The sequence below is a fragment of the Pteropus medius genome, unplaced genomic scaffold (assembly GCF_902729225.1).
Source record: "Pteropus medius unplaced genomic scaffold, Ma_sr-lr_union100, whole genome shotgun sequence".
Lineage (NCBI taxonomy): Eukaryota > Metazoa > Chordata > Mammalia > Chiroptera > Pteropodidae > Pteropus > Pteropus medius.
Window position 1 is genome coordinate 12,951,064 of NW_024342471.1, and position 13,984 is coordinate 12,965,047.

General features: G+C 42.1%; 1 protein-coding gene across 1 annotated transcript in view; it reads left to right on the top strand.

Moving 5' to 3' along the window:
• Positions 1-4,517: 4,517 nt before the first annotated feature.
• Positions 4,518-13,984, top strand: part of TOP1 (DNA topoisomerase I) — a 78,529-nt gene continuing 69,062 nt past the window's right edge. Inside the window, exons 1-2 of the mRNA XM_039864346.1 lie at positions 4,518-4,818; positions 5,115-5,139. Of these exons, the coding sequence (XP_039720280.1) occupies positions 4,786-4,818; positions 5,115-5,139 (58 nt within the window). The 5' untranslated portion in view covers positions 4,518-4,785. The remainder of the gene's footprint in view (positions 4,819-5,114; positions 5,140-13,984) is intronic.

Here is a 13,984-nt window from a genome sequence, read left to right on the forward strand (position 1 = left end):
AAGAAAGAAAGAAAGAAAGAAAATAAAAACCCTGGGGAAGAAAGGGTGGATTCTCAGATGGAGTAGCCATTAATGAGATATGGAGGACAGAACAGGCTCAACTCTAGAGGCTCCAAGGCTTTGAGCTGGTGTGACTGGGAGTGGGGAGAGCTAGTCACCTAGCAAGGACAATAGAAGGAAAGAGCAGGTTCAGGGAAAAAGTTGAACTCAGGAGCAGAGGACTGTGAGAGCCATCAAGTAGACACATGCAATAGGCAAATGGGTAGATATTTCTGTAGTTCTAAAAAGAAGTCAAGGCTAGAGACATTCATTTGAGAGAAGTCAATATAAAATCCATAAAGTTTCCAAGAGGAGAGTGTATAGAGAGAAGGTTGATGACAGAAGCTTTTGGAATTCTTACATTGTGCTAGAAAGAGGCAGAAAAAATGGCATTTGTAGAGGTAGGAAGAAAACCAAGAGAATTCACAGTCTTTGGAGCCAAATGGAAAGGACCGAAAGAATGAGCCCATCCACATCATTGAGTGCTGCAGAAAGGTAGAGGAGAATAAGGCTCCTCTATTTGGACACTTGGAAGTCTCTGATTAGAATGGAAATCATATCAACAGTGGTTAAAAAAAGAGAAATAATGCAGAAAAGGCAGCGAGCATGGACTATCCTTTCCAAATATTTTAAACGAGGTGAGGGAAACCGACCTGAGGCAATTTAGGAGGCAGTTCAGGGACTCAGACACCGGGCTCCACAGTCTGACTGCTTGGATTCCAATCATAGCCCCACCATTCAGTTGCTGTGTCATTTTGGGCAAGGTAACTTAGTCTCCTTAAATCTCAGTTTTCTGGTCTGTAAAATGGTGGAACTAGTAGTACCTGCTTCGTGTGGTTATTGAGAAATAATGTAGGTGAAGCATTTAGCACAAGACAGAGCACATAGTAAGTAATCAATGTGAGATGTTATTTTGAATAAGGTCAAGGGGGGAAATTGAGAGAGGGAGCAAGTGGAGAGGTTGCTATGCAGGAGGAAGAGAAGATGCTGGAGTGAGCCAGGCTCTGGGGAGATAGAGAGGATGGGATTGAGGACTTGAAGAGCTTTTTGGAGGCACAAATAAATATTTTTAAAACTTGATCTTAACTAATCTGTCACATGCTGGTTATTAAGAGAGGCTTCCACTTCTGTTCTATTTTTTTTGGGAATTATGCTGAGCCAGCTTGGGGTTTCTCTCCCAGAATTTTCCAGTATTTCCTGGAGCCCCAGTTCCTGCCTCTTTGCATCCCATGCACACTCATTCTCAATTTGAAGGCAGCTGGATCTGAGCAGCAGGAGGACGTCCTAGCAGCATATCCTGTGAGAGGGAGATTCAGAGAGAGCTGCTGTCATAACTTCTCCTTGGGCTGTACCCTGGAAACAGGCCAATATCCTGTCTGCCTCTTCACAGTCATTCTATGGTTAACAATGCTTCAGAAACACTTGCAATGGTCTCCATAGACCTCCTGACTAATCTGCCTATCTTCATTGTCAGCTCTGCTGAAATCTCCCCACACTGCTACTCATGGTTGTTCTCACACCTGCTCAAAACCTTGGTATAGCTCACCTTGCAGTAGCTCTGCTGTCACTAGGGGAGGCCTCTCCACCTTCCCAGACTCCTTCTCTGGTATATCTTTACATTTTCCTCTGCTCTATTCTGACCAAAGCTATTTGTGCCCATGACTCTGCCCTTGTGTAGGTTGCTCTTCTTCATGCAATGCCTTTTCCTTTTTTCCCCCACAGACCAGCCCCTCCTTATCTCTCACAAATAGCATCAAACTGGAAGATTTTTCTAATTACCCCACCCCCGCCACCGCCACTGGTGAGTTGGATGTACCTCCCCACCCCAGGGTTCCCATAGCAACTGGTAGCTGGCCACTTTTTCCCTGTTATTCCTTGTACTTTATGGTAACAGTTGGGGAACGTCTGTCTGGTTATCAGACTAAGAGCTCCTCCAAAATGATGATTAGGTCTTATTCATATCTGTAACCCCAGGGCTTAGCATAGCACCTATCTACCACAATAGTTCCCATTTTCTAATTCCTCAGGGAATATTGGTTGACCGAATTAATGTCTTCATCACAGAAAGGATGTCTTCTGGCAGGAAGACAAAAGAGGTGCAGGAAAGTGGACTCTTCTCCTTGCCCTGAGGCAAATGGCCAGGCTCCTAGGTCCTTGTTTCCTGTCTTCTCAGTCCCTGACTAAGGGTTGCCAGGTTTCCTATTGGTTATCTTCTTTTTATTCCATAAATCTCAACTTTTACTGAGCTGTTTAATTACCAACAGGCAAAGGGTGTTTCTAGTCATTACTAGTTCCCTTTCTGGGGCATTGAGCAGGTTCTTTTCTGAGGGTGCCCAAATCTTGAAAGAGCAGCAGGTCCTTGGGCAAGGCACCACAGGCAGGGAGAATTGCCAGAAGACACTGCTGCCCAAGAATTGGCAAAGTCTAGACTGTGCCAGCATCCAAGATCTAAATGCCGGGCGTCCAGATGTCATAACATGAGGGGCCTAGAAGCCAAAGGGATTGCAGAGACCTTGCCAGTGCCTGGGAATTGAGTGTAGGTTAGGACTGCCTATCACTTAGTGCTCTTGGTCTTAAGTGACCCATCAAAGCTCCACTAAACATTTATTTAAAGGTACAGGGATCGGAGTGAAATAAGGCCTCAGGGGATAGTAGGAACCAGGTCCCCGAACTCGATCAAAGCCTTCTTTTCTCTTTTTTCATTCACTTGTTGACTGCACATCTCTTCTGTAGGCTCTGTTGCTGGGTGCTGAGGATCAAGTGCTAAGCAAGACAGACAAGGTCCCCACCCTTCAATAGGGGAGACAGGCATAAATCGCTAATTACCCCCCATTTAGTAACTTAACAATTGTGATTAATGTTCAAAGGAAAAGGACTCTATATGAGGGGCATTTTATCCGTGTGGGGAAGAGGGAGAAAGTGTAGGAGGGGAGTCAGTTTGAGAAAGTGATATATTAAGGTTGAGTTTTGAAGCTGTTACAAGAATTAACCCCAAAGTGTTTACCACTAGATGTGATAGAGATGATTTCAGTGATCCATGGATGAACATTTTTTGTATTTATTTGTAAATGATTTCATAGACATTATTATTTCATAGGTATTATTTAGAATGAAGCTAAATAAAGGAGATCAATTAAAATAATAGCGGAAGTGGTAATAGATGTGGCAAAATTCACAGAGGTCACACTTCAATCAAACAGGTTAAGCAGAGCCTTGGTAGCTACTTTGGGAATTTTGAACTTAATACTAAGAATGATGGAAAGTATTGTTGGAAGGGAATAATGGTTAGATCTGTATGTTGAAAAGATCATTTTGGTCACTGTTGGCACTTTGTGAAAGGGCCAGAACGGAAGCAGGCACCCCTGTTGGGAGTGTATTTTAAAAATCCAAGCAAGAGATAATGCCTACTCGACAGGTGTGTGGGCAGGCGATAGTTAGATGGATTGAAGAGATGCAATCAGCTGGACTAATGAGAAATGAAGGAGAGGAAGATGTCCAGGGTGGAGCTTTTTTTCTAGCTGGGTGGAAGAAGTAGATGGTGAGTTCAGCCCTGGAGAAGCTTGTGAGATGTCAGGTAGGTGGCTGTAGGTCACTTACCCCTGACACAGTTTAAGTAAAACAAGGCGGCCTCACAGAGCTAGTGTGTATATATGCAGAGCGGAGTACACAGTAGGTGCCTCATAAAAGGCAGTGCTGCTCCCCTCTGCCCCATAGCGTGCTAATGATCCAGCAGTGGACAGAGCCAAGTTGTATTTACCCCGAGGTCTGGTTCCCTTTAGACCCTTGCACCACACCCCCTTTCTCAGCACAATTCCTGGCTCACAGTAGATGCTCACTGTATGTAGAATGAATGACTGAAATTAGGCCTCTTGTGACTCAGGGTTACATGTACCTGGCTGAAAACTGGAGCTGAACCAGACCTTTGGTTGGTTGTGAAATTAAAATAAATTGAAAGAAGTAGGCACGAAACAATACATAAGTCGAAGGCCTGGAAAAGGGCTGGGGCGAGGGCTTCTCCCGCCAAGCGGCACTGGATTCTGGTTAGCTGACGAGGAATCGCTGGTGAGAGCTCTGAGGCCTCGGCCACCAAGGTATCTGCAGCTCAGAGAAGACCCAGAAGCAGGATACCAGCTTAGCTGGGGCCCAGCGCTGTCCCGCCGCCGCCTTTAAAGGCCCACCACGTGGCCACGCTACTCGACTGGGTCTGGAGGCGGTGTCCGGGATGCGCCTGCGCATTGCCTAGGAGAGGGGACCCGGGTTCCGAGAAAACGAGCTGGGAGAGGAAGGGTAAGTTGCTCAGGGTGGGCGGCCGTGGGAGGAGTCGGAGTTTTATGCAAATCGCAACGTCGCGCGTGGGCTAGGGGCGTGGCTTGCGATGCAAAACCAGGTCTGCCTTTGGAAACGCGAGGGGGCGGACCCCACAACCCTCGGCCTCTTTCCGCGAGTCTCTGACGTCGACGTTTCGTTTAAAAGCGTCTGCGCAGGCGCAGTGAGTCGAAATGCGAACTTAGGCTGTTACACAACTGCTGGGGTCTGCTCTCGGCGCCCGCCTGGCAGTCTGTAAGCGTCGCCGCCGCTGTAGCTGCCTCAGCGGTTCCGGGAGTGTCAGACCCGCCACTGCCGCCACCGCTTACCCGCGCCTCCCGGAGCCCCTGAGAGCCCCCGTCTTCCCGCACAGGCCAGTCCCGACCGTCTGCGTCTCCTCGGCGCCGCTTGCCGCCCGCCGCGCTCGCCGCTCCGACAGACATGAGTGGGGACCATCTCCACAACGATTCCCAGGTACTGTCTCACCTCCTGGCCCCACCTTGGCCCTCCACGATCCTGGCCCCGGCCCCGCCGCTTTGACAGGCCGGAGCCCCCTGGCCAGGGGCCGTCAGCTAGAGGGGATCAGCTCGCTAGGCCCCGGACGGAAGCCCCGAAGTTACAGTTTGGGGGGGTGGCTGCCCCGTCAGGCCGTTCCTGGGGCCCCCTCATTTCTGAGGGCGCAGGGTGGGCTAGGCCCCCGACCGCGCGCGCTCGCCTCCCGCGGGGTTAATGTGCTTGTTGTTTCATATGCCCTCCTTTTCTCTTTCTAGATCGAAGCGGATTTCCGATTGAATGGTGAGTGTGTCCTCCACCCCGACCCCGGGTTCCCCAGCCGCCGGCCGCCTACTCCGCTCCCGGCCGGAGCCGGGCAGAGGACAGACATGGCGTCCCAGAGACTAAGTCCCGGCTCCTCGCTCACCGGCCCCATTGTTCCCATCGGGCCGCCTCTGGACCCCCTTTCCAGAGACCCCAGCCCCCCCAGATCGCGGCCTTCCCGAGAGGGGGCAACGGAGACCCCGCGTCGCCTGCCACCGGGCCTCGGGCAGCCTTTCCGGGCCCGGATTTCTCCCGGGAAAGTCGCCTTGTCGACAGTCGGGACTTAGTCTCTGCGCCATTTTCTTTTTCTCTCTCCTCTCCTTTCTGTGTCTGTGTCTCTTTCTCTCCCTCCCTCGGCTCCTTCCCTGAGCTGCCCAGAAAGAGCTTTCTGCAGAGCAAAGCCGTATAAATCACAGACCTCACCAGAGAGGAAAGGGTGGGAGACGGAATTGTTACTATTTTTTCCAAAGAGAACTTTATTTTGGGGGTTATTCCCTTTCTGCTTCTAGTTTGTTTCCTTTTCTGTTTCCAGAATGAAAGCTACCCTTTGGCAACTGTTGATTTTTTTTCTGGTAAGATGTTTATGATAGGAATTATGGCTCTAAAACTAAAGCCACTCTGTGGAGCTCTTCATATTTTGAGGTGGTTTTTCCCAAGTTGTGTTCTTTGCATAGATAGTAGCAGCTCCCTTCAAAAAGTTTGCAAGTTCTCTGTGGGTCATTTAATGTGAATGTTGGACTCGTGCATTTAATTTTTATCTTTTTTTAAAAAAAGTGTTACTGATTAGAACTTTTCAATGTGGCTGAGGTTCCTAAGACAGTGTTTTATTAGAAACACAGTTTAGTGTACTTGTCAGGAGGAAAGGTGGTTGAGCATCTCATCTGGACCTGGTGTACTAGCCTTTTCTTCTGGGCTGTGGGGAAGAAAAGGATTTTATTTATTGAAACAAAGAGTGGCCAGCACCCACCCATGCTTCCTGTTCATTCTTTTTCAGAAGCCGCTGTTTTTCAGGAATCAAGAGCTAGCTTTTCCCAGATCTTTATGTTTAAGAACCCCTTTCAGCCAATCAGGGCATTTATTCTTTGAATATTTCCACTTCAGTTACCCAGCAAAGATTCTCCTAATAAAAAGATCACCCTGCGGGCTTTTCAGCAATCCCTGTGAAGGAGAAGGTACCCTCTGGAGTGTGCAGGGAATTCCCACTGATGGCGATGGTACATGATCCTACTTTCTTGCTCAGCTGAGTTTGGGTTCCGGGAATCTCTCCAGTGGGAAAGCTGATGTTGCAGTCAGCAGTCCATCATGTTAGCCTGCTCTACTGAGAGCAACCTTATGTTCAGATTTTGAAGTGGGACATCCAGCAAGAGATGCTACTCTATGAGAAGAAAATGGGGTTAAATGAAAGTAGCATTTCTTGATCACCTAATATGTGCCAAACACTGTGCTTAGTGCTAGAGCTGAACCTTCAGCCACAGCGCTGTTCTTGCCCTCAGTCCAGTCTGAGGGCAAGAACAGCACTGGGGGAGGCATAATTAGTGAATTATAAGGTAGGTGCTTGGGCAGATGTATAACCAAAATGCTTTGGGAAACTAGGGGACTTAATTTTGTGTGGGGGTGGGGAAATTTCTCAGGAGGTGACTTTGGAGCTGAGTGTTAATGCAAGACTAGGTGCTGAATGTTAGGAGTTGAAGTATTTCTTAACTATGTTAGCCAACCTATCAGGATTTTAAGGGAGAAAGACGAGGCCCTTACAGTTAAGAAAACTTCAGAGTATAAATATGTTTCTTTGGGATGTGGAAGCAAAGGATGTGGCAGGTGAGAATATAAGAAGTCCTTTTGACCTCTCTTGGAGGAAAGTAGGATCTTAATACTGAAAAACTGTTCTTTTGACTTTCAGGCTGGGCTGAGTAGGTAATATATTTAGTAATGAAACAGTTTAGTCCTTTCTCTTCAGAAAGTTAATCTCCATGGTTGTCACCTAAATTATACAAAGGAACTACTATTGAATATGTGAATGATTGTGGGCTGGGTAGGTTCTTGATCTTAGTGCCATTGTTAATAGAGACTGAAGTAAACTGGCTATATTGATTTTTAAAATGTTTATTCACTTGTAATAGCAATAATTGCTAATATTTATAGAATACAACCTGTCTGCCAGCCACAAATCTGAGCTTTTTCTGTTAGATCATCTAATTCAGTCCTCAGAAAGACCCTTATGAGTTAAGTACTATTATCTGCATTTTATGGATAAGGAAGCTAGGCTTAGGTATATTTACTGGCTCGCCCAAGGACGGTGAGTTGGGCATTCCAAGGCTCACAAACTTAACCCCACTATGCTATATATGTGATTCTAGTATGAAGAAATTAAAGTTGCACATCTCTACTTACAGAGCTGAAAAAGGCAAGAGGGTAGGATATGATAGTTTGTCATTTGCTTACTTTTTATCTAAACCTGCTCCTTCAAGAGAAAAAGCACTAACTGCCTCCCCTCCACCATAAGAGTCTGACGCTAGGGTGATTATCTGTAAAAAGTGTGTAGAAGAAAGATGTAGAGTTGGTAACTGTGCTTGCTTTATTAAATAATACACTGGTAGTTAGTGATTGATTTATGTAACTATAAAAGATAGTTTTTTAAAAATAAAAATCAATGTTTAATTATACTCAGGCATGTCGTTATTAATCTTTATATTAAGAGTTTGTTTAAGCTTGATTTTAATGGGTCTAACTAACTTGTCTTAGAGATTAACTGTGCAAGTTCATATTTTAAAACAAACATCCCTTGTTTTGTTTGTCCTTATCCTCTAAGCTCTAAAAGATATTTTGCACTTTGGTGCCCATTTTTTACAATAGTTAAAACCGTTCCTTTTCTTACAGAATTTACCACATTCTGGCCCATACTCAACTGCTGGTAGAATCTGTTATCTGTGAAATATTTATATTTAAAATACTAACCATTAGCTGGGAGTTTCAGGAGCAGAAACTATAATTTCTTTTCCCTAAGTGAAAGACTTCCTAAGTGTTGGTAGCACTAACTGTAGTGGATCTGAGTCATTGTTCTAGTACTGTGCAGACTGCCCATCTATCTGTAGAGTTGATAATGATGACATGGTAATGATGACAACAGGTGGGGGCAGGTAGTGATCCTTTTGCTCTTCTAAGGACTTTGAAGTCTTTCCTTATGTATTTTGGAGTTGGCGGGGGGGGGGGTCTTCCCTCCCCAGCAAAAGCAAACTATAATGCTTGGTTTCATCAATGATTCTGAGAAATGTTAATTGGGATTGTAGTTTGACATCTGTGTTGATTCTGGTTAGCTTAATGTATTCAAATTGCATAGGGAGATTTAAATATAAATTGTTTCTGATGCTAACACATAGTTGTACTTCTCTGCTGTTGGGCCTGGGTTGGGGTGGGGAATGAGAAGGCTGATGATATGGCTATCTGAAAATTCTCATCACATTTTTAAAACTGCAAACTGATGGCACCTTCAGATGAAATCTGGCACATCTTCCTACTCAATCCAAAAACATTTAAGCATTGGGCTCCAATGTTGTCTTTCCTAGTACTGTAGCCAGACTCCTTGGGGCACCTTTTCAGAATTAGCAAGCTGGTGCAGAATCTTTATACCAGGCTTAGACATGAAACAGAGTTGCCTGTCATATGCTTTTTATATTACCAGCATATCAGAACAAATTTTGGATTCCAATGTTCTTGGTAAAACAAGAAAATCCAGGAGTTACTAAAGGAATCCCAAATACCTCATGGTTTGAAAGATGAAAAATATTGCTAACTGCCACCAGCTCATACTTTTCTTTGGTAAGTAGAGTAAAATGGAAAATAGGAACCCAGGATCCATCCCCAAATCTCATTTTAACCAGTGGTAGGAAAAAAAAAAAAAAAGTCTGACTTTTTTTCTTAATAGAGCATAAAAATGGGGAATTGTGACTTCAAAAAAGAGATTTATTAATTTGTTCTGGGTCTTAGTGAATTAGTCTCCATTTGTATACATTATACAGAGCCATGGATTCTTAACATGTCTTAAAGCTTAAATTCCAAAATTAAGCTGTTGGTTTTTTGCGTGTGTGTTTTTGGTATTTGGAGAGGGAAGGGGGTACAAAAAATGTTTGGTTTTTGAGTCTGTAAATATGTTAGAGAAAGCTTTGTGTCATATATTAATTATAATGACGTCCTCCAGTGCTGATGGTATGGGAAATCATTTTGTTGTACTTTCTGGATGTATTTCATTTTAGGAGCTTTCAGATTATACTGAAATTTTTATTTCTTTTTCGTTGGGTGTGAATGTGTATGTACGTTATGGATCTTTAATGTACATTATGGATTTTTAACAGCTTCTGCCATACTTTCAATGCAAAACAAAACAAAACAAAAAACTGGTTTTCTTCAAATCCTAAGTTGTTTCCCCAGAAGGGTGTTTTATGAAAGTTTACATCTTTTAATATGAAACTATGTTGAGCTCCAGGAAAGTTTTGGGTTCACTTGGGAAAATGATGCAATTGTAATTATTTACATTTGAACGAGGCTATGGAAATGATTGAAATGGGGATTCGATGTGGGCCCTAAGTTTAAAAACCCTCTTGAAAGAAAGGAAAAATATAATCAATTCATTGTATTTGGAGGTAAAAGAGAGTCTGTCTCTTGAGTGTCCTGTGGTTTAGATTATCTGACTGCCCCTTAATTATTTTAAAACCATTAACTTTGCATAATAAAGGCATTGGGCAAACAGTTGAGAGAGTTTGCTGCCTTAAGGTAAAAAGTTTGTGGTGGGAGAAGTTCCTAACTGGCCCTTAAGAAGTGAATGAGATATTTTGTTTCAAGGAAGCTTTCAATTGTGTTTAAACTTTGAGTAGTAAAATAGCTAGAACAGATCTTTTCTATTGCCATACCTGATAAATCTGAAGTTTGAGAAGCAGCTCTCCCATCCCCATGACTCCAGGGCAGTAGCTGAGGTAGGAAATCCAAAATAGAGGCCATCCACATGGAATAATTAGCATTTTGCCAACCCTCACTGTTCCCCCACAACTTGCCTATCTAGGTGTGTGCAGTGTGCTGTGTGTTGATAGCATAGGGCCTGGGAACGGGACGGGGAAGTAAAGATGGGGCTGGCAGTGTGGTAGCTTCAAATTTATTATGTGGGAAAATTTATAGTGGACTGTTAGATATTAATGGTATTTTTGGTAGTGTTATAGAAAAATGACAGTTTGCTGGAACTATTTAACAGCAACTAGATATTGGCTTTTTTCTGCATGTTGAAGGAAGATTCTAAATTTTTTTCAAACTGGGAAAGATGTGACTGCTGATTATCTCAAGTATATCTCTAGGCTATATAGGTTGTAATGTCAAGCTAGACTACTCATTATCAAAAGTCTACATTAAAGTGTCTTTGTCATTTATGTCTCTAAATTTTAGTAAAGAAAGAAACTCCAAGGGAGCTAGTCAATTTAAGCTTTAAATTTCTTGTTGGTAGGTATTCATGTTTAATTTGTTGTCTTAAGCTTTTAGATCCACTCAGTTATTTCTCTGCCACCTTTACCTTGTGTACTGTTCTTGAGAGTTTTTCTGAAATATATAGTAAACATTTTTATTTGTATCTCTCTCTCTTCTGCCCTTTCCATGACATTTAGAGTAAGGTGCATCTCTATCAGGCTGTTAATTCCTCTATGAGCCTTTGAAGTTAACTTTGTTGTTTCTGTGATTTTAAGGAACCAAAGAACTCAGTTCATTAGCATTCCTGAGATACACCCAGATAAGCTCCAGCAAAAGGTGTTAAAGCAATCAGAGTTGTCAGGGATTTTAATTCTCTTGTTTTTGTTGGTGTTGTTGAGAACAAGTTTAATAGATCCCTGGGTATTCTGACCTTTTCCTATATGTATTTTAGGAACAACAACAAAAACCCACCAATCCTTGGCCAAATATTCTTTCTATTTTTCTTTGTACAGCCTAGCAAAGATAGATGCCCGGAAGCTTTTTTGATTGGAGGAGATATCCTTGGCTGTTTGGAGTTTACAAAAGAAAAAAGGTTTTAAAGTAGAAATGTGCCCTTTTGCTACTCAGTAAAAGTCCAGATTTTAATCTTCCTAATACATATGAATACCTAGATATCTACAGCTTCATAGGCAAAATACTGGTTGGCAGAAGACTTATCTAGCAGGTTTCAGGATTAGTCGATCTCATTGGCTAAGACCCCTTACTTTACCCTACTCCTATAACCCGTTTTATTTCTTTTTAGTTAGCTATCTGAGCTGTTGCACAGCAGCAGCAGGAGAAGTGAGAGGAAGGGAAGTAATTTTGAGAGTTTAGTATTTATTAAATCTGAATTTAATGGGAATTGTACAGATTGTATAGGTTCGTGAGAACCAGACAAAGAAAGGAAATTTGTTTTTCTTTTTAAACCTTCTCACTTCCCATTTCTGGTGGTATCCTGCCTTTCAGATTCCAGAAACCCCACTCAGCCTGTAATCTGTAAGCTTCTAGTATGGATGTCACAGTTTGCCCTTAATTATCTGCTGGTAGAAATAGCTTAGACCCCTTGCACCTGGAATGTTAGATCGTTAAGAGATGCTTTGGTGTTAACCTGGAACCAGATTGATTTTGAAGGATGTTAGTGATGAAGAAGGAGGCAGTGGGAGGATACTGTACTCTTGAGCAGCTGTGGTAAAATAGAAGATTGGAGTGAGAATCAGAAAAATCTAGAGAAGGCCCTGTTCTTACTATGAATCTTACCCTGGCTGCTATTCCTTGTTTTCTCCTCTATAAACAAGGATATTTCTATGCTTCACAAGCTATTGAGAAAGAAGAGTTCATGAAGGCACTTCTCTGCTCACATTTTAAAATTTAAACTTTGGTCACACAGCTTCTACTCTGAAATGGATCTTTATTTTGAATATTAGATTTGAAGTAGAGATGTTGGTGACTCCTGCCTTCCTTCACTGGTATTTGCTGTTAATGTTTTCCGTCATTCTGACATTTACATAGTGAACAGAAGTATATGAGAGTTGGTTGACTCTTTACCTAACTGAACTGCATAGCCTACACTGATCTCTTCTGACTATTAAGCAATCACTGTAAAATAAAAGGTAGTGTATATCTCTGTCTAGGTTTGGGGCTAAGTAGGAGCCAAATTTATATGTGGTTCCTGAGAACAAATGTAAGGCAGGGTGATCCTTCCCATTGTAGAGAAGATGGGTTTAGAAAAGAAAGTATATTGATGTGGTTAATTCCTCAGACTTTTAATAGAACTGTGAATTTTTTTTTTTTACCTAGAGCTTTACCTTTTAGATGCATTTAATAAGTGAAATGCTAAGTTCATTTGTGATTTTTTTTTTTAAACTGCAAAACTCGATAGGACTTGTGTCTGCATGTTTTTTCACTATTTTACTTTTTGCCAAAACACTTTTAAATTAAAAAGACTCAAAGCACCTGAGAGTTACTTTAATTTTTCATTTATCCAAATGGTTGCTTAAAGTGACCAACTCAAATTCCTGTGAAATAGTAATTCTTGGGAATAAGAATGTCTTAAATAATAAAGCATGGGTCTAAGCATTTGGGAGGTACTGTGAAAAATTTATCAAACAGAAATTTCATAAGTCTAACTAATGCTGATTATCGAATTGTCTTGAATTTATTATTTTGAAAGTGCTACTTAAAGGAAACCAAAGTCATTTAGGGGTATGTTCACTAATGTCCATTAGATTAAGCCAGATGGATCTTAATAGAGTAGAGATCTTACACCATTGATCAAAAGGGTTATCAGAGAAGCATCACAACAGGAGCAGACTTCAAAATTAATAATCAATTAAAGGTAGGCCAGAGAAATTAATTTCATAGGGTAGAAACTATAGAATAGGATCTAATTTTAGAGAGTCTTCAAAGATAAAGTCTTGAAAAGATAAACATCTCAAGAACATATGGTTCTTAAAGTACATGGAAAAAAATCTGTGGGAAAGTGAATATTTATTAATCTTGCATGACTCTATTGCCCTTAGTATGTGAGTATCCAAGATAGGATTGGATTTAAAAGTCTTGGCCTCCTTCTCTTATATTTTCTCTGATTTCGAATGTGAATAGTCTTGGGGGGTAGGTTCTGTCCCCCCGCCCCACAATCAGGCAACCATGCTATACCGGGAAGAACTGACTGAGTCAAGGGGGTTTGAATTTGAGTTCTAGAGCTTCTGCTCAGTAGCCAGGTCTCTGAACAAGTCATTCTCAGAGCCTTAGTTCTTTGCCTGTAAACTAGGTCTAATACTTTACAAGAGCATGTGGGAATCACTTAGGAAAGGTAAAGCTTAGAACAAAAGTTTCGGTTCCCTGCCAATCCTTAAAGAACCCAGACAAACCCAAACACTTCTTTCAGAGACTGTTTCTTTCTGAATGATGTGTTTTACAAAGGGAACATCCCTAATTTTTTTTAAATTTGGGTGTTGTGAGATTTTACCCATGGAGTGGGGGTCACTTAGCCTTGAATAGGATACTGTTGCTGTGAGTCTGAGACAGGCTAGCTCATGAGGGTACAGACTTGCCTTGACTTTGTGGCCAGGTACAAACCACTTTGTTTCTCATAAGTTATAATACAGTTTAAGAATCTTGGCAGCAAATAACTTTTCCGGAATCCTTTACACTCAAAATGATGCAATATTTATAGATCTACTTAGGAAGCTAAAAATTTCATGTTTAATTGCAAATGAAAAATTTAGTTGCCACATTCATTAATTCAAAGATTCAGAAAGTAAATACCAGTAACACTAGACACAGATGAACAAAACAAACCCATATGGTTCTCAGAATGAACACTCTGAAGTTGGTATGTTGT